Consider the following 21103-nt stretch of genomic DNA (forward strand, 5'->3'; position numbering starts at 1 on the left):
CTGCAGTATCAAGTCGCAAGTCGCGTCTCTATCAATTATAAACCATGATATGAGTGCAGCTTTTATTTTGAAAATTACTCATCCGGGTCCCCGCAGCCCAAGCAAGCTCGCGCTAACACGGACGTCGCGAAGTGTCAAGCTAGCTCATGAGAAACCTGAACTGAGACCGGAAGTGTATAGAGTGTGACTTCGCTATAAGAGAAAACTTCTATTCCATTTTTAGAAAATGCTTTGAGTGTTTGACACCAGTGACAGAGCTTGACATTTAATTATGTCATTTATGATTCACTAGAAACATTTAATGGAAAATCTGAACAGATGTCATTACATCAGATTTCTTTCTTGTCTTTCTTTAAAAGGCTCCCACATGATAAGACTTAGGGAAAGACTGCTCAATTTAATTGTTACCGATTGTAAAAGTTAAATTGGGCGTTTTCCTTTATAAACACAAAGATGCCACAAACATGAGGCCTCGGGCTTAATGTGGAGCACAGATTTACACAGAAATATGCCACAACTTCTGTCGTCCATTTGTGGTTTTATCCTAAACAAAAATAACTGCACAAAATTGCATGTTTTGTTCTAATCATAAATATTTTTACATTTGTTATCCGATTCTAAATACCTAGGGTCAAATATCTCCAAGTTTTTTTGCAATTGTTACACTTACATGTTTCAGATTAATAAACTAATGTTAATGTCACACAAAGATAACCTGAGTAAAAATAAAATGCAGTTTTAACATAAATATTTCATTTTTTTCCATTCAAAAAGTAATTGCCCCTTAACTTAATAACTGGTTGTGCCACCCTTGGCAGCAAGAACTGCAATCCAAAGTTCGTCATAACTGGCAATGAGGCTTTCACGCCTCTGTGGAGGAATTTTGATCAACTGTTTTGTGCTTGTGTTATAATTCAGCCACACTGAAGGGTTTTTGAGGATTAATGGCCTTTTTAAGGTCATGCCAAAGAATCCCAATCTCAAGTTTAAGTCTGGGCTTTGAGTAGGGCACACCAAAACCCTCATTTTTTTTAATCCATTCAGAAGCAGACTTGCTCAATTGTTTTGGATCATTATCCTGCTGCATAACCCAAGAACTGAACAAACTGATGGTTGGACAATCTCCTTCAGGATTTTTTGGTAAAGAGCAGAATTCCATCACTTACAGTTTGCAATGTATATTTACTCCTGTTATATTTGTCTAACAAAATGTGTGTGTTGATGTGAAACATTTAAGTTAAGTGTGACAAGGAAGGAGGAAAATACCTTTTCTCATCAACTGGTTGTAACAGGTTTATAAAGAAATAGAAAATAAAAGGGGACTTCAAAAAAGTTCAATTACAGTGAAAATTGTAAAATCAAAATACAGTTCTTATATTCTTTCAAAGCCCTAAAAATGTTGGTACTTTAATGGCAAAACAATAATTTAACTTAAATCACTATAAAAATATTATAATAGTTGAACTGCAGGCGAAGTGAATACAAAAGTTGTCAAGTGTATAGTTATATGTAGTTTACTCTTCCAGCACAAAATGTTATTTTATAAAAAATAACATAAAAAATAATATATGTATACAATCTATAAAACTAGATGCTTCTGAGTGAACGCTATGTTTTTCTTTAATCTGAAGACTCGGACCGGAAGTCTCCTCTTAACTCCGCGGGACTTGACACTGGTGGCAGGAATGGCGGCTATGATCACTAGAGGAAGGAACCAAGAGACCCTGAAACTTTACTTCTGACGGCCCCGCAGAGGAATGTGTTTCTAGTGAAGGGCAGAAACACCCTCCTGTAACGGATTACAGCGAGAAGAAGTGCTGTAACGTGAGATCACGGCGGTAGATGTCCGGGTCGGGGAGGTGGACGCACTTTGCTAGTTAGCCTAACGTTAGTGCCACTGACTTTGATTCAAGGTAGCTGTTAGCCCGCTGCACTACTAGCCAGCTGTTGGCTACTTGGCTTGGCTGGCCCAACAAGTTATTAACTGTGTGAAAGCAACCTTTATTTGAATCTTCGAGTTGGGATCGGCTCCTGCTTGGTACACAGTATTAGGGACGTTTACAGAGATTGGGATAAGGCGCGTTGGGAACATCATTACAACAGCTAACCTCAACGTTAGCACGGCTTAGCTAAGTTGGGATCCTGAAGTCTCGCCCATTTTTTGGATCCTGCCCCAGCCATTGGCTAAGGGCTAATCAACAGCCAACTTGTGTTCTTTTCAGGCTCATTTGGTACTACGATGGAAAGTCTAACGCTGAGTGATGTCGAGCAGAAATATTACTCGGATTTGTTCGTTTACTGTGACACGGACAACACTAAAAAAGTGGCTTCCAACGGGAGAGTTCTTGACCTTTTCCGGGCGGCCCAGCTACCCAGCGAAGTTGTCCTGCAGGTAAGCTAGCGTAACCGTGTTATCATTCAGACTGCGAAGGTGTGCGTGAAACGAAGGGCCATTGGGGGATTTTTGGTAAACTTGGCTGGCAGGCTGACTGTTGGAGCTGTCCTGTCAGCCAGTGTCGTTGTGATTATTTAGCCCGGGTGCTTAGCAGAGCTGCGCAGCAAGAGAGACACACCTTCTTCTGGCTAATGTTAGCCTTAGCTAAACAGAGTAGGTAGACAACTCACACAATTTATTTCTTTGAGTTTTTTTTTTCTCTAACTGACATATTATACATGCAATAAAAGCTGGCATGCCCTCTTTAGTTACCTTTCTGTGGGTATGTGTTGAACTGTGTATCTAACGCACTAAATACTTCTCATTGCTCTTGCTGCCCACTCTTTCCTGTCTTCTCCCTCCATCAACATCTGCCTTTTTTGTTCATTACTGGCTAACATGGTGGAAATGCCTGTGCCTGCACGCCCGTGATCCACAGAAGTGGAGACTTTGTTTATTAACCCTCAAATACGGATTGCCTTCTTGGTCAGATTGCAGTGTGTCCCTGCTCTGACAACTGTGAGTCATGAGTAGCCAGTTAAACTGCAGCAGCCCATTCTTGTGACTCCAGATCTCTCAGCATGGCCAATATTTGCAGTTTGTGAGTCAGCATCCTTTTCAAGGTCAAGAGAGGGGGGCTGTGTGGTGGGAGAATTAAGGAGCGTTGTAATCCTACCACTTCCAGAATCTACACTGAGCTCTGTGTTGGCCCGTGAGACACATACTGCTACAGTGTCATGTTGTAACAGGCTGAGAAAAGTCACTGCTGCTTTGTATCCAGTCATACTTGGATAAAGTCCCTCATCGGCAAGAAAAGGGTCAGCTGTGGCAGTTTTTTTTTTTTTTTTGAGTGGCTCGCAGCACTTAAGGGCACCCTCTTAAACAGTTATCCTCATGTTATAAAATCTCACCAGTAGTACTAATCCTAAGGTTTCAGTTGTTTCTTTTAACCACTTTATCTTTTGTGTGTAGAAGGCCGTTTCATTGTTTTGTAAAGCACTACAAAACATGATAACCAGACTTTTTACGCATAGAACACACTGGACATCTGCTTGTGAACATGGCAGATGAGACCATTCTTAAGGGAACAGCTCATCAGATAATTTAAACAGACACTAAACGATAGCTGTTGTTTATTCTCCTTTTTATTACTTGGATGCTATGTTTGCTTAGAGGAAAAAGCTGCTCTTTCAGATGAATACAATGTTGTTAACTGTTCTCCCTTGTCCTTGTGTGCGTGGGTTTAGATCACAGAGCTATGTGGAGCCACTCGGCTGGGTCACTTCGGTCGGAGCCAGTTCTACATCGCTCTGAAGCTCATCGCCATCGCCCAGTCAGGGCTGCCTCTGAGGGTGGAGAGCCTCAACTCGGGTGAGTCCATAAATCGAAGTGAGTCATTGTCATTGTTGTGCATTGATTTGTAAACAATACCATTACACAATTGTGGTCTAGGTCCTCTCTGAAGTACTTTTAGACTTTGGTTATATAGAGATATACTGTTGTTCTCAGGCTAGTTAAAATGTTTCAGGTTAGAAATGAGTTTCATGAATTTCAGAGACAGCTGTTCTCTTCATCACCAATCAATTACATTTAATGGCAGAGCTATCATTTGTCAATTAGAGTCTTAAAGGTTTTTTTGATAAGAAAAAGGTATTTATCTCAGAACTGCATGCATGTGGTGCAGTGTATTTTAAGATTTTCATACAAGCATGTTCTCATGTTTTTTTTAAAGCTGTTTCTTTGTATGTTAGCAGGATTATTTAATACTTTTTTTTTTTTTTTACCACATTTGAGTCTTGGGCCATTGTATAAGCGAGTAACTTTTGGGATAGATCCAGATATGGTTAATAGAGCTTTTGGAAGGACTCTTTACATTCATAGACACAAATCAGATTCTTCTTCTTATGCCTGATCCCTGCAGGGCTCCCACCCTATTCCTAATGTCCTTTTTTGTCACACCAAAATTCTGCATGTCCTCTTTCACTACGTCCATGAAAAAACTCCTCTTTGTCTTTTCCTCTTGCTTAGCAGCTCCATAGTTAACATCCTTTGTCGGCTGTGTCCACTATCCCTACTCTGCCTGCACATGTCCAAACCATCTCAGCCTTACCGCTCTAACTTTGTCCAGACTGCTCAACCTGAGCCGTCCCTCTGATGTACTCATTTCTAATCCTGTCACTCATGAGGAAAAAAGTCTGCCACCTTCATCTCCGTCATAACCGGTCTCACTACCATCCTGTAAACTTTCCAGTTTAACTCTTGGGCCTATCCTTCTGTCACAAATCGCCTCTGACACTCGTCTCTACCCGCTCTGCCCTGACTGCACTCTGTTCTTCACCTCTCTTGTGCGCTGTCTGTCGCTTTAGAGGTTTGACCCCAGGCATTTAAACTCATTCACTCTGTGACTGCCTTTGCTCCTTGCGTCTTCACTATTACGACTGCCTCCCTCTGAAATTAAATGAAAATGGATCAAATTAGAGAATGCATTTATGTAAAGAAAACAAACAATTGCTGTCTGATCCAGAAGAATCCAAAAGGAACTTTTTAGCTTTTGGAGAATCTATTTCATACGCTGGATGTTTGATACATAGGGTGTCTCATAACCCTGTGTTTCTAAAACTGGGAAAATAAACACTGATACATCAAAAGTAAGCTGTAAAAAGAGAACATTTTAAATGGAAAAATGGCTCATCTTGATTAGTTGATGGGGCAGATGGCATCACATTGCTGATTGGAATAGTATTGGCCATTTAGTTGTGTCACCAGATGATTGTAATAGTATGAGCTGTTTCGATGACTTCCCTATTTATCTTAAGTAAACAATGAAGCCGTGGTGGGTTTGACTGCAAAATTGCGCTTTTCTATTTGTCCCTGTTGAGTTCTCTCGAGGAAAAAGAGAAGGAAAAACGCGGCGCACGATGTCACACTCATCCTCTATGCAACATGATCAGTTTGGCCTGAATATATTGCAAAATCGATTTCATAATTTGACAACAATATGAGGAAGCAAACAAGTCACTTCCTTCTAACAAAAGATTTAGGGATGTTTGAGCTCGGTAAACCTCGCCCTCAACTCTCTCTTTGTAAAGTTGGTGCTTTCTCAGAAGTAGACAGTTAATTACAGGATTTGGAAAAAATGTTTAGTTTACTCAGGGCTTTCAGAAAGCTTGAAGTCACCACAGTTGTTCCAAAATATTAAATAGAAAGTTATTTCTGGAGCGGAGGCTTTTGGGGTAATAATACAGGCGTTCAGAAGCAAAGGGGGTGGTTTGGTTTCTGTGTGCTTACTAAAAGACAGAGCGCTGCACATAATAATCCTGTGGTGAAACAATTCTTTTAACCAGACTTAACTTAGAGATATAAGAGGATATTGTTAGTAGGTTTAAAGGAAATTTCAACCTTTTGTTAAAACTGATTATTATTTTTCTTAAAAGTAGATTCTCATATTCACAATGCTTGAAGCAGCAAACGACTGGTACTTTTGGTGGAGGAAGAAAAAAATGTATGGCAAAAAAAAATCCAGATCACTTTCTTCCCACTAGCTAATCAATTTGTTGCTGAGTCACTGAAACCATAGTGGGGTCATATACAGCAGGATTAGCTTATTTGGGTGTCTTGGTCTTGGGTCTGTTTGCTTACCCACTCTCTGAGAAAGCCATAAACACCAGTAGAAAGGGTTAGGGTTAACAATATTAGTACCAGTATCAGTTCAGTATCTGCCAATGAGGCCGCCTAAAAACTACAAACCCTGCTTCATTCAACCATCGTTTTGTGGCACACGTTGAACTTTTGAATCAGTTTGGGTTTTTTTTTTTTTTAAATAACTGTGGAGTTTAGAAAGTCCTGCCTCGCTCGTCTTTACCTCCTTGAGATTGGATTGGTTTGCCTGATTGTGTAGTAGCAGGATTTCTAAAAATGTTCCAGACAGATTTGCATTAGTTTTTTAGCAGAGGTTGACCCAACATAGAAGGGATTAACGTTTGATTTGGTCTGGATCCAGGATTTTTTCAAAGGTGTTATTAGCATTGTAAGATAGAGCAAACAGAAAAAAATACATTCCCCAAGGGGGAAAAAAAGAAAAACAAAAATGGGCAAGCTACAGTGTGGTAGAAATTTTCAGTCTTAGAGCAGGCATGCTGGCACGGACTGTATTCCTGTGTTTGTTTATCACAGATCTTTGTTTTAAGTCCTCAGCATTAAGAGTTAAGAGACAGCAAACATACACTCGGTGTGGCAGTGTGTTTCATTTTCTATTTGAGGAAACGGCTCTTTCTGAAAGGTATACTGTTGTTCCCATTTTACAGCAGTTACTCTCTTTCCAAACCCTATAAACATCAGCTGATTGCAGCAGGCACAAGGATTCTGGGAAATCTACAGAGTCAGTAGTCGGTTTTTCTCTCTCGAAAGCCAGAAGCAACTTCTGGACTCTAGTGCACTGAAGTTTTCAGCTGCTGCTGAACAAATATTGAAACTGAATTTAATTTGTGTCTTGACAGTCAAGGATCTACCGTTGCCAAGGTTTGTGGTGGGGAAGAATGAGGCAGAAGCGAGACATGCTGCACTGTACCAAGATCCCGACAGTCAGGGATTGTACCCTGCCCCCGGTACTGCAGTAATACCCAGGCCACCTGGCAGGGGTCACCAGAACAAGAAAGGACATCCCTCATCCACTTCACTTCCTGTCCACGAGGTCATTCAGCCCCTGGCAACTACTATAGAATCACAGGTTGGTAGTAGCAAATGCAAGAATCGATGTTGCAGGGACGATTGTATACAAACTTAATATTTCTTTGAACAACTGAACTCAGTGGTTACTTGGAGATAAGCTGCTGTGTTTCCTGTGTTTTTCCTGTGTATACTTGACAGAGACATTAAAAGGGACACTCAAAGCATCTTGAATTGAAATCTATAGCAGAGCAACAAAGTGGTGGTGGAAATGATAAATTCTTTTCAAAGCCTCCATTTGGGGGAAAAGTCATGAAATTTTTAAGTGATCTTTACCAGATTCGAGTGGTGAATTTCTTCGTCACTTTTATGTGTCCATGACTCATTGAAATTAAAGTCAATGTTGCTTCAAAGTAACTGCAAATAAGTGTCCAGAGTGGGAAGACTTGCCTCTGGAAGGACTTTGATGTTTGAATACATTCCTTTCTGAAGTTTTCTGCTGCGGACTTAAGTGTGTTGACACGTGTGTCAGTTATTTAGATTTCTTTCGCAAGTTTTAACTTATATGTGCTGCATAATCATTCACTAGTTCCTTCAGCATCCCTTATCTGTGATGATGCAGATAAGAACTGATTGATGTAGCAGTTATTGGTCTTGGTTTGGATGTGGCGTGTTGAAGATTGACGTCTTGTTGTGTATTAGATGTGATCTAAAGGTTAACGCCCAAAACGCTGAACTGTTTTAAAGCAGTAATACTACCACCTTCAAATAATTTTTATTCTGTGGACGATCATGCTTATTAAAGTTTGCTGATTCCTTATATGTGTACTAAATGTCTTTTTAACTGCTTGTTTATTTCATCGGTTTGTTTTATTTTTCTTTTTTTTAATATGTCACCAGCCTGAACCAACGTCCCCAGTGGTCTCCCCTCACCAGTCTCCCCCAACCTCACCTCATTCCTGGAGGAAGCACAAGCGGCAACACAGTGGAGGAAACACAGAGCGACAACCTGTGGTGGCAGCAACTGGAGCCGTGTGGACGCAGTTCAGAGAACCACAAACCGGTGACCCACTTCTTAATGATAGTTTCTCAAAAGGAGAACTATTCTGCCTATTTCCAACAACATATTTCTAATCTTAGACTCTGCTAGAGTAGCTTTGCATTTGCATTTATTTCCATTCACAGTTCAAAGCAATCCTTATTATTTATACGGATGCAAATCATCCCTTGACCCATCTTCTGATTGGGTGCCCATCGTAAACAGAAGGTCTGAATGCCAGGCACGTGGGGCTTCTGGACTCATCTTGGAAAATGTTCAAATCTTTTCAGATGTTTTATAGACTAATTATTTAAGATGATGATGAGCAAATTTGTTGATAATGAAAATAAGGACAAAGAGAAAGAAAAGTGGCAACAATTTGAGTTAAAATGGCTTTTTTTTTCTTTCTTTTTTGCCCTCAATAAAGAAAAAAAAAGGTAATGCATGTGACAGGGGTTTCACTTGCAAACACTCACGAGCAGCAGATGATAACAATAACATCTCTAAGGGCAAACAGAAGTGACAGTGTGGTAAAAGTTGCTTTTAGCTTTGACTTCAGTGATAAATTGTCGTTTGTACCACTTCCTGTTGTTTGCAGCGCCTACATGCTGTTAATGATATTTGCTGACACAGACACTTGCTGCAGTTTGTCATTAGGGGACCAAAGTAATTGTGCCTGCTTTTTTTTTTTTTTTTTTTTTTTCCAGCATAAAAAGTAGTTGAGATATTACAAAGAATGGTATGAAAACAAAACTTCTTAATTAACATTACTTGCAAAAACATAATTTCCTGTCCTTCTCCTTTCAGGTCCAGTGGCTGGCGATGGCATGTGGCCGTCCCACTCACCACCTCTTCCAGGTCAGGAGAGTTGGGTCAGTTTTACAGCGGACACACCGCCTTCCAGCACGCTTCCAGCAATGCATCCATCATCAGTCCAGGTACAGCGCTGTTGGCTCGACTCGCTTCCTATTGCAACAGGCTTCATTATACAAGCAAGCTAGAAAGATGCACATCAGCGTTCCATCTTAAATTACAAGGTGCTAGTTGGATGTTGGATACACTACACTGATTCAGTACTTCACCAGCAATAATGTGAAGTAATGGGTTGCCGTATGATTTTTGTCAATCTCTCACATCATTGTGGCTGAAACTTGGCCCAATGTTGTTAATATTGCTTCAGTTTGAAGTTCATTTATGGGCGGTTCTCTTAAGGCCCCGCCACAACATTTCAGTCAGGTTGAGATCTCGACTTTGCCTGGGCCAGTGCATCGCCATGATTCTTCTCTTTTTCAGCCATTCTAATGTAGATTTGCTGCTGTGCTTGGGATCATTGTCCTGTTGCGTGACCAAGTTTAGGCAGAGCTTTATCTGTCATTGTTCCAGAAGTCTTGCCGTTTGTTCAGATTTCACAAAACAGCATATAGTCCTGTGAAAATCTTCTTTTTCACAATACAGTGAACACCCACTATTTTAAATAAGGGCTCTGATTACGGAAATGAGTTTTTTCATTTTCACCAGTGAAATCCTTGAACTAAACCAAACAGCTATAAGGTGAATCGTGGCCATATATATAAAAAAACCAAACAAACATTTGATTTGGGTAAAAAAAACAACCCCTAAAAACATAACTACTCAACACTCTTGTGTTGTGTGCGTATTTGGTAGTGTGTAGCCCACAGTTAGTAACAACAATCACCACTTTTGGAGTTTTTGACATTTTGCACTTACTAAGTGAGCTGAGATAAAATTAAGGTCAATCATTGCCAATATAAAATCACTGAAATGCTCAGAAATATTTTGGATCTATTCTATCTTTACCACCATTAGCCAATCACTATGCAGAGATGGGACGAGAAGACAGCAAAGTGAGGCTATAAATTAAAGGACACATGTACACCCTCACAATACAGACCTAGAGAAGGCGATACAGTTCAATAGAGCATTAATATAGATCAGCAAGTTACAAGATGACCACACAGAGTATTTTAGCTGGAAAATGTGATGCAAATGTCTGCCATCAGAAACTGCAAACATAAAGCACGAGATATCACAGTAACCACAATCGGGCCTTGAATGTCAGCCAGCATCTTGTATCAGTACTTTATCTGCAAACGCTGCTGCTTGACTGAAACATGAGCAGCTTCTGTGACATTTCTCAGGCAAAGGCCTCTGTACCCACTGTCTAATTATAGGTACACATCATGCCCTCTTTTAGTTTCTTCTTGTCGTTCTGAGCTAACAAGCAAAAAGTCAGTTCTACTTTAGGCTGAAAGTTCTGTAACCATTGTTTTGTTTCAGTTTTGAATATTATTCTTTAAAGGTTTGATTTCTTAGAGTGCCAAGTTTGTATGTATGAGTAGGGGGCCAGGGAGACACGCACTGTACATACTAACCGTGAAGAAGCTGGATTTGCATAGGTTAAAGTGTTATTCTTAATACTTAATTATGCTCGTCTTTCTTAAATGTTTCTGTAAATGGGTTCTCGTAGGAAAGCACAACAATACGAACAGTAGCCTCAGCTGCAACGACCAATGAGATCCAGCGACAGTCCAGCACGTACGATGATCCGTGGAAGATCACAGACGAGCAGAGGCAGTATTACATTAACCAGTTCAAAACAATTCAGCCTGACCTCACTGGCTTCATACCTGGTAGGAACAAAAATACACACACACGCGCGCTATCAGGATAAAACACGGGTTATTAATAAACTGTGGTTTCTGCGTGTTTCAGGTTCAGCAGCAAAAGAGTTCTTCACTAAATCAAAGCTACCGATTTTAGAATTGTCACATATTTGGTGAGTCACTGCTCTTCTGCTATTTATGGCCTCTGTGTGTGTTTGTGTATCTAAGGGAAATTAAGGGCACCATAAACACGCGTTCACCACCTGAATGGAGTTGATGGCCCCATTTAACAGTTTGACGTGCGGATAAGCTGTAGGTTAGAGCAGGATGGGCATTGATCTTTGCACCAGTGCTCCTTTGTTCTATTGAAAGATCCCTAATTTCATATTTATAAAACTTAATAGGAAGCTGTGGTAAAAGCTTTATTTACTTTTTAGACAAGTGCAGTGTGTGGCAGTTAATCCTAAAAACACCAAGAAGCTTTTCTTTGCTCTTTATCAGACTGTATCATCACTAATCGGACAGCATGTGCAACCTGGATATGGTTAACTGTTAAACTTCAAGACTAATTTTTACTAAAAAAAATGCCAAACATCTACAAAGACAAAAGGTTTGACCATATGTAGTTGGTGCAAAGAAAATGTGTTTCACCAGTTCTTTGTTAACTCCAAACCAACCTGGCTTTATTTTGCTGATGAGTAAGACGTTTGTGGCTAATCGAGCTCATCAAAAACAAGTTGTCAGTTCCTGTTTATGGGATTATTTCCAAAGAAGCGTGCAGTGTCAGTTGACACAACTTGTTTTGACAGGATTCATAATGACTAGTATCACTAGCTCTAAGCAGTAAACGCGGCATGTAAATGGGCAAGTCGGATCAGATTCAATGTCTGCTGTAATGCTGTATATGATATGATATTCTTACTGTCTAATGTGTGTTTAAAGGGAGCTGTCAGACTTTGATAAAGATGGAGCGCTGACCCTGGATGAATTCTGCGCTGCCTTTCACTTAGTTGTGGCCAGGAAGAATGGCTACGACCTCCCCGAGAAGCTTCCTGAAAGCCTGATGCCAAAGCTGATTGACCTCGATGACTCAGCAGGTGCTCAGGCTTGCCTCTCTCTTCCTCTCTCTGCTGCACCCTTTATTCATTTTCTTATCTCACACCTCATTAGACCTAGGGTAACAGCGCTATTGTGCAAAACCCGCATGTTGGAAGTAGTTAACTGATTTTTGGGCTGAGCTGCACTTTTCATGACACAGTTTGTGTTCTCCTGCCCTCTTTTAACTTGACATTGACTCAGTTGCTGATAGCCATAACAAACATGTTTATCAAGTGTTATAATTCAGTGTTGACCTTGTTTTTTACATATCAGGAAAACAGCAGAGAAATAGTCTTTCTTATGTGCTTATGCAATACTCAGAAGCAGAAACGATTGCACTTTGAAGTTTCACGATTTTTGCCCTTGATGGTTAAATGTAGTTGGCATTTTGACTGCATGAAAAAAATGTTTTATCTCAAGCTGTTCTCTGAAGTTCATCTTTTTGAAGAATCCAAACCAAAAGTAATGTCGTGTGGATTTTTTTTTAGTTTATTTATGTGTATTTAACTCGTGTCTATTTTTTTTTTTCTTTTTTCAGAAGTCCCAGAGCAGACTGCTGATGTTGGATACTCTGCGTCACCAGTAGAGGTGACCCCCAACAAGTCTCCCTCTATGCCTTCGCTCAATCAAGCCTGGCCAGAGATGAACCAGAGCAACGAGGTTCCAACGTGCACGCACCACATGACTGACTATATGTGTCGTTTTTGCACATCCTCTAAACTCGAGGCTGTTTGCTTTTGCTCTGTTTGCATTTGATTCATCTTAATTGCTCAGGGTTAATTAAGTGAGGTTGCTCTCTCTTTATCCATCCATTATAATTCGAGTGCCACGTCATCCTATTCATCATCAAACATATTTTCTGATAATTCAGCACCTCCTCTCTCACTTCTTGAGACTGTGTATGAAAGTCGGCAATGTCCGTTTTGTTTCCACGCCTGCTGATGATGCCGCGTCGGTGTGGCATCACGGCAGAGGCTGAGACTGATGATGTAAATGTGTGATGTCACTGCACTGGCTGACTGACTGACATGTTTTTTCTCACTGTCTGTCTGTCTCCTGCAGCAGTGGGAGACGTTTAGCGAGCGCTCCTCCAGCTCACAAACTCTGACCCAATTTGACTCTAACATTGCACCAGCTGACCCTGTAAGTCAATCACTTAGCATGCATGGTTTCACCATTAATGGACAGACATTAACCCTCTCCAGATCTCTCTTCTTTTTCTCTCTATCTCTCTCAGGTCCTCTCTGTCTCACTGCCTGCATGATGTTCTTTCAAAGTGCAATTAAGTGCATCGGCAATAGAAGTGTGTGTTGTGATTTGGCTTGCTCAGTTTCTATTGGACATCACCTTTTTTTTTTTTTTTTTCTTTAGAGTCACATCCACCAATCACATTTTAAGATTGTAAGAGATGCATTTTTCCTCACATGATTAAGAACTAAAGGTTGTGCACAATTCTGTTGTGCATTTACTTTTGAACAGTCAAAGTTCTTCACGTTTATGTATTTTTAATTTTTAAACCGTAAACAAATAATTGTCCCAAAAATAGCTCTGACTTCAAATACGGTTTTATATTGCAGGAGTGTGCATCTGTTTTTAGACTGCTTTTATGTACTCCCATTCTGAGCTGAAACTCAAGATTAAAAACAAAAACAAAACACTTATCAAGCTTAACCTATAAATCTCCCAAAAATTAGATTTATCAAAGTTTTCCATGTTAGTCTTAATTGACCGTTGAATTTTCTGCAGTCAGTTTGTGTATGAATGTAAGGCTAATACAGTTATTTTTAGCCATTTGAATAATTTAGAATTTAAGTAAATGTAACCCCACTGATGTAGGAGTAAAAAAAGCCCCAAATCTCTCTCTGCTGTGGAAAAATCCTGCACCGACAGCAGGCCCAAACAGCTCCACAAATTCTTTTTTTAATTTGTTTTTTGTGGCTAAATTCTCCGCTGCCATCCATGCACCAAATCTTAATGGGTGCATAGGATCTTTGCTGTCCAACTGTGAAGAACACACTCGGAGCAGAAAATAATTTTTGAAACAATAACAGTCTTTTGTTTGTTTTTAGTTGCCGTTAGGATGGGGGGGAGGTATAATTGTATGGGCACGTCTTTTATTTTTATTTATTTTTTTAAAAGCTTATTTAGAAAATATGTTTCCAGGTCTTTCACATCTTCTCATTTAAACATGTTTGATGAGATGCTCAGTGAGCATGTCAGCTAAAAGAGTGCCACACAGGTTTTCATGTTGAACCTTCCTCCTCACAGGACCAGCAGCAAAAAAAAAAAAAAAAATTATACCTATCTTCTTCCTGTCGGTTTGACCCTCTCTGTGTCTCTTTTCCACAGGACACGGCCATCGTTCACCCAGTTCCCATCCGGATGACGCCCAGTAAGATTCACATGCAGGAGATGGAGCTGAAGAGGACTGGCAGTGGTGAGAAACTCTCTGACCTTAAACTGACTGTCCAAATCCTGACTTACAGTTGAATAAATAATAATGATATTGATGCACATGTGCAGCAACAGGCAGACCTCTAAATCTGTTTTTGTGGGCAGCAATGTGAAGGAACTTTAATATGACTGAAACAGAATTATGACCTAATTGCATTAGAAAGCATGCTAGTATGTTCTTTATATACTGAAGAAAAAACATATTGTAACAGGTGGGAAAACATCCAGCTGTGCTAATACAGTCAGCTTACTTTGTGCTTTGCAGAGTGCGCACTATTGGGAAAGTAATAAAAATCCAAAAGGTCACCATTTGAAATGATTCAAAGAGCGCCTCACAGGAGCTTTTATTACTCATATACATGTTTTTGTTTTTCTGCAACTGAGCACGTTTTGTCCAAACTAACAGCCGGACTGCTAACATTTAATTTTCCCTGTTGATTGACTGCATTTGCTTCAACACTTTCCCCTGTTTGTGATCTCCCCCTTCCTCCAATATTTAGACCACAATCATCCTACCAGTCCTCTGCTGGCTAAACCTCCAGAACTGTCTGAAGAAGCCAAATTACCCGCCTCCATGAAGTTTGTAGCTGCCAACACTGTAGGTGAGTAAAAGATGAGCTGCTATGGCAAGGAGCTTTAATACGGTGTTCCGAAAACATCATCCGACACATGATTCAGTTATTTATTTGTTTAGCCATTTTAATCCACTTTCTATTTTAAGGTCAGACTAGAGCAGGGCGATATGATCAAAAATATTTATCACGATATACATTTGAAAATTTGCGATGACGATATAATTGACACCAGACAAAATACTTTACAACTCCACAACTTTATTAGTGCAAAAAAACCCATCAATGTATTTTCACTTAAACAAGCAGCTGTTTTTTATGTGGATTAAAGTTATAGAAAACTTTAACAGTGCAAATGCAAATTCCTTGCTGACAGTTTAACCAAAAGGCATTTCCAGTGGAAACTGGCCGACATATCCTCAGCATAACCATATAATATCCACAAAACTTAAAAAGAGGTTATACACACACAATACGCGAGCCTCCTGCCTACGATAGTCGTAATGCTTCAACAATCCATCAAGCGTTGCGGGTTTGTAGCTTAGCAAAGTCGTACTGAAACATTTGACAGATTGCTGAGCGCCGTGTACGACACAAAATCATTTCGAGGTCAGTAAACACAACCAGAATTCATACATAAGGCACACGGGATTATAAGGGACACTGTCGATTTTCAGAAAAATCAAAGGATTGATTTTAAGTGTGCCGTATTTTCCAAAAAACACGGTAATAACGACGGCCCGCTAGCATGCTCTACCAGAAATAGTGCTTTGTTGTGTATCTGACGGATGAAAGCTAAACCAGTTCCACACCACTGAAGTTGCAGCATTTTTACAAACCAGTTCTGGTTCATCTGTTTCATTCAACGATCCAGTTTCGCTCTTCTCATTCTCCGCCGTCGCCATGCTTTTTCTGCCATGTGTGTATGAAAAACAAAGGCACTGCGCATGCACGTTTTACCCATATTCTATCGCGATATTTCATTTTCTTATCGTTGCCCAACATTATACTGGTATTACCGTGAACGGCATGATATGGCCCAGCCATAGGTTACATCATAAAGAACAAAATTACAGATAGAAATCTGGCAAGCAGTCGATTTAATGACAAAAGAAAACCCTTGATACTTTAAAGTAACATACAAAAATCAAGACTAAAAAAAATAAAATAAATAAAAATGGAAGTATTTTTCCCTTATATGTTGGAAGGTGTCTGTGGCTCAGGTGGTAGAGACAGTTGTCTACCAATCCCTGCTCCTCCATACCACATGTCAAAGTACTGAACCCCAAGTTGCCCCAAATGCATCCATTGGCGTGTAACTGGGTGAATACAATAGAAAATACTTAAATTTGGTAGAAAGGCACTATCTTAGTACCATTTCATATTTGTCTTTCCTTGGTGGTGCCTTCATAACCTCAGTTCAGCTGCTGATAGTCCAGACTAAGATTCCAATTTTTTGTGGAAGAATTTAAAAAAACAAAACAAAAAAAACTACCATTTTGTTAATTTTCTCATGATTTGTATGCTTGTGTTTTTTTTGTTTTTTTTTTCCTTTTCATGAAGGTGATGGTTACAGCAGTTCAGACTCTTTCACCTCAGACCAGGAGCCAATCACAAGGCAGAGGTTCGTTCATTTTCTGTCTGTCTTCTCTGACAATTGCTGAAAGTGATGCTTTTGGGTTTTTCTACTTCCTCACATTGTTACTCAGTTGGTCATGTTGCAGCTCTGTTCAATGATCAACTCCAGACCTGAACTGTGATGAATCGTGTTGTGAATAAAGCACTGTATCCTGTGTGTAAATCTTTAAACATTAATGTGCTCAGGTCTCAGTCGGGTACGTCCCCAGAGGCTTTGAAGGTGGTAGCCCCGCCTCCCCCTCCACCCCGTCCCCACCCCTCCCACTCTCGCTCCTCATCTCTGGACATGAATCGCACCTTTGCTGCCACGTCTGCCACAGGACAACCCCAACCCTCTACGATAGCTTACCCTCCTGCTGTGCCTCCACGACCGCTTCCCACACAAGTAAGAAAAGTATTTTATGTGTCATTGGCATTATTTGTGATTTTGATACTACGAAAGCTGTCACGACACCCTTTCATCCCTCCCCAGACATCAGTACCACTCACCGGGCATCGCGTAGAGGCGGAGAGTATACCAGGAGGCGGGGCGGTGCTCACCACCACATCCCCGCAGCAGATTCCCCAGCAGCCCAACTTTGCAGATTTCAGCCAGTTTCAGGCCTTTGCAGCCTCTGAGCAGCCCTCAAGCCTACCAGAGGTGGACAAACACATCGAGCCAGGACAGGTAGGTCGATCCTGGAGGGTCAGGGTTTGGAAATAGAATGATGCTCCTCTAGACAACATCAGTTCTTCTCAGAGATAGCATTTATAGTCTGGCTTTGTGTATAATATGTTGATGTTAATGTATTGATTCTTTTGATTTTTGAATGCATTTCTTTTGCTCCTTCCCAAAATCCCCAATTGGTTGTTTATTTTAGTTTTCCTTCCCTTTGTTATATAATGTTCTAAACCCACACATTGATTGACAGATTTCATCCATATTACCGTTTTTTTTTTTTTGTTTTGTTTTTTTTTGTCTTCTAGTATTAAATATTAGACTTCTTATGAAATATTATTGTTGCAAACCATCTGCAATCTGCATCTTTTAATTTCTTAACTGTGGCTGTTGTGTTACATTTGAGTAAACACTTTCACTTTCACATGCATTGTTTGTTTATGTCCGCAGGGGGACAAGCCTTCGGAGGGGGCCGGCCCCTTGAGAACAGTTAAGAGTGACGGCCAAGCTGATGAGAGACCCTCAGCTACAGTCAACTCTGTACGTCTTTGAACTTTAAACTCAATAAGACCAGTGGTTTTTAAACTTTTTGTTTTTGTGTGGAACATCAAGAGGCAATCTGAAATTCATAGGCACACTTGTTTATTAGACTGTGTGAAAGTGAGGTAAACTCTTTGTTGTCCCGTCAGGGAGCCAAAGGCTCCTCCGGCCCCCTGGCTCCTCCCCCCAAACCTGTACGTCGAAGGTTGAAGTCTGAAGACGAGCTGAGGCCGGAGGACGAGCAGCACGGTCCACAGAAATCTAACGTCATAGCCGCCGTCCTGGCCACTCAGCCTTCCATTCCCAGGTGGAGAAACTTGCTTTGGTTGAGGACACTTTACAGGGTGTTGTGTTTATCAGCACTTTAGAAAAAGCATATTTCTCTGTTTGCAGGTCAGTTGGAAAGGATAAAAAGGCGATTCAGGCTTCAATCAGAAGGAACAAGGAGACAAACACTGTTTTGGCACGACTTAACAGTGAGCTCCAGCAGCAGCTGAAGGTATGGAAGACATTAGTAGTGTTTTCTAGTTTTAGCAAACAGACTTTGTTCTCCTTTTAACTCCCGCTTTGCTCACACCTGTTTTCTTTTCCCAGGATCTGCTTGAAGAAAGGATATCTCTAGAAGTCCAGCTGGAGCAGCTCAGACCCTTTTCCCATCTTTAACCTACATATGGAGAGCAACTCTACTGTAGTTCATCTGAATCAAGGCTGTGGCCCTCGTTGTGACTCCTCCCTTCCTCCTCTCCTTTTCCTTCCATCAATCTCGGCTTTTCCCGGAGGCTTCAACCTGCCTCAGGGCATTCCGTTAAAAACTGTCACGCTCAATCACACACTGCTCAATCGTAAACCGGACAGACCTGAGGGCACAGTCTTACCAGTGGGAGGGGATCTTAGAAACTGGCACTTTTCACTTTTTGCTAAAGAGAGGCGAAGGTGAGGAGGATGACGGCAAACTGAGAGGCAGAGCGCTCCAGCTCCAAGTTCGCTCTGAAGATAAAACTGCTGGTGTCTTGATTAAATCACTCTCTGAATGACTGAAGGAGAAACGCGGAGTGTATTTGTCATGTTTGTGTGACTGTTTGTGCATTTGTGTTCCTGGTGGCTGGCACCAGTATGCTTGACTCGGCTGCACCAAACTCCTGCAGAAAATTTAAAAAGGGGGCGAAACAGTTTTCTTTTCGTCTTTTGTGTAAGTGAACTGAGACGACCTATAAAGATTTTAGACCTTCTAATATCGTCTGATGTCACAAACTCGACAGGTTGGGTCTTGTTTATTACACCGAAATTGACATGGAAGAGTAAAGACGGGCAAATTGTGCTTTAAGTGAGCATTATATGCTAAAACTTAGAAGTTTCTGGTTTATAAAAAAAGGTTACATTTTTCCTCTTTTCACTTTTTGATCCGTGCTACTACTGTAGTGCTCTGAAGGCATTTCTTGTTTTTGAATCCTCATGAATGGTCTGTTCTGCTGAACATGTGGCACCCATGGCTGTCCATTATTGTGAAATAATCCAAAGAACACAGATTTTATGGGCTTGCAATGGGACACATGAAGACCGAAGGAAGTCTACAGCACAAATCATCCGTCGGTACATCGGTCAACAAGCAAGTAAGGATAAATTTGTCTTTTTCTAAATGGAGTTTGGTGTAGTCGCCTCTCTACTTGTGAAACATACTGGGCTATCTCCAGACAGGACCTTGTGTGTGTTTGTGTGGGGCTTAATGACTAAACCAACACGGTGAAGGCTTTTTTTTTTTTTTTTTTTTTTTTGGTGACGCATCCTGTGACATGAACGCAGTCCACCCTTCCTCTCTTACCGCCCCCTTCAAGTCTACATGTAAACATTTGCGTGGTTGATGGCATGATGCAGTGAGTGAAAGTAACATGTCTTCTGTTTTTTGTTTTTTTTGTTTTCTATGTGTTACAGTGTTTTGTTTTTTGGGATCGTGGTGACTGAAGGGTTTCACTTTATGCCAAATGACTGAACTTTCACTCTTCTCTTTCACTTCTGCTCGGGCTGTGTTTGAAGAAAAATGCACCACCTTTTCTTTCCCTGAGGTTTTCTTCATTTAGTTTCAAACCTAGCTCTGGCTTGACATTTCAGCTTTCTTTCTAACGCTGTGGGTTTTGTTTCCTTTTTTTCTTTTTTTTTTCTCTCCCAAACTTTAACTTCACCTTTATGAGTCAAGAACAGACGTTCATATGAAGGGTTTGAAGATATTCCAGCTGTTTGATTGTAGGAAGCGGCGTTTATGAAGAATACATTTGTTGCTGATTGGGGAGAAGTTTGCCTGTGATTTCTCTTCAGCAAACATGTGCACAGATCCAAACTGATGCAGCAGGTAGTGATTTTTGATGATTTAAAAAAAAAAGAAAGAGAGAAAACAACAACAAAACAGCTGTTTTCCAATCGGGCAGTCAGCACTATGCAAGAATGGGCGATACATCCTCACAGACCAACTATACCTAAGTGTTTGTCCGATGATAGTAGCAACCATGTGAACAGTATACTCTGGTTTTTGTATCGTAGCTCTTCCAGAACCTCATCTACTGTATGTTTGTGATGTATTTTTGCCTTTTTGTTGTGTGTTTTTTTGTTTTTTTTTGTTTTTTTTTTTGGGGTGGTACTGATGAGCAGTCCACTTCCCCGGGCTCCTGGCTCCAGAGGGAAGTAAACTCCAGATCAGTGTTGTATCAGGGCAGTTTCACCTGAAATCTGTGGGTGTAGATGAAGCTTAACAGGAGACCAGTCAACAGAGTGGGAGACCTGAATGTCCCAACTGCACTTTGAACTGAATCCCCACCTCCCCCCTCCCCCCTCTTGTTCCCTCACAATTTCTTTTATTTGTTGTCTCTCTTTGCTTACTTTTAATCTGCATGTTGTCTTTCACGTGTATTTAAAAAGATGCTTTAAGATGAAAAAAATGATGAACCACTTGTTTTATTTCTCATGTTTTTTTTGTTTTTTTTTTTGTTTTGTTTTTTTTGTGCCAGTGTCATAAAATGCCCCATTTTTGGTCAGTGAATTTTTCTTTTATTAATGATTTATCCTTGTGGTTTTTTTGGGGTTTTTTTTTTTTTTTTGGTGAAGCATCAGTCTTCTTCTAAAGCCTTACTTCCCCTGACGGCGTTCAGGTTTCCACAGCGGCTGACTGACCTCTCTTCCTTGTTTTATCAAGGCTCGCCTTCTTTTTTTTTTTTCTGCTGTTGAGGACGATGATGTAATTGGTGTGTGTGTGTGTGTGTGTGTGTGTGTGTGTGTGCGCGTTGTTTCCAGACCTGGAACTAGTACCATTTAAAACCCTGTTAAACACCTTCAAGTGGGATTGATTTTATTTTTGCTAGCACAACAGCTCCCTCATCATCCTTTAACCCAAAA

General features: G+C 40.6%; 1 protein-coding gene across 2 annotated transcripts; it reads left to right on the forward strand.

Moving 5' to 3' along the window:
• The first annotated feature begins 1642 nt into the window (after positions 1–1642).
• reps1 (RALBP1 associated Eps domain containing 1) lies at positions 1643–20925 on the forward strand. 2 transcript variants are annotated; one of them, XM_042224716.1, is made up of 19 exons: positions 1643–2392; positions 3682–3805; positions 6931–7160; positions 8000–8162; positions 8946–9076; positions 10627–10789; positions 10872–10935; positions 11705–11859; positions 12399–12520; positions 12923–13003; positions 14210–14297; positions 14815–14916; positions 16450–16510; positions 16711–16909; positions 16997–17191; positions 17633–17722; positions 17872–18029; positions 18116–18221; positions 18317–20925. In XM_042224716.1, exons 1-19 carry the CDS (start codon positions 2240–2242, stop codon positions 18383–18385), a joined length of 2454 nt encoding a protein of 817 aa, XP_042080650.1. In that variant the 5' UTR covers positions 1643–2239; the 3' UTR covers positions 18386–20925. The 2 variants fall into 2 exon arrangements, with proteins under 2 accessions (XP_042080650.1, XP_042080651.1); XM_042224717.1 differs by lacking the exon at positions 12923–13003.
• Positions 20926–21103: the final 178 nt, after the last annotated feature.

This window comes from Haplochromis burtoni, unplaced genomic scaffold (assembly GCF_018398535.1).
Source record: "Haplochromis burtoni strain Fernald_Lab_line unplaced genomic scaffold, NCSU_Asbu1 Contig_147, whole genome shotgun sequence".
In the NCBI taxonomy this organism is placed as follows: domain Eukaryota; kingdom Metazoa; phylum Chordata; class Actinopteri; order Cichliformes; family Cichlidae; genus Haplochromis; species Haplochromis burtoni.

Bases quoted from the DNA above. Each gene is read 5' to 3' on its own strand.
- reps1 (XM_042224716.1), top strand. From the start codon at position 2,240: ATGGAAAGTCTAACGCTGAGTGATGTCGAGCAGAAATATTACTCGGAT. The intron at 3,806-6,930 runs GTGAGTCCATAA...GTGTCTTGACAG, and splicing joins GGTGGAGAGCCTCAACTCGG to TCAAGGATCTACCGTTGCCA. The intron at 17,723-17,871 runs GTACGTCTTTGA...TTGTCCCGTCAG, and splicing joins CCTCAGCTACAGTCAACTCT to GGAGCCAAAGGCTCCTCCGG.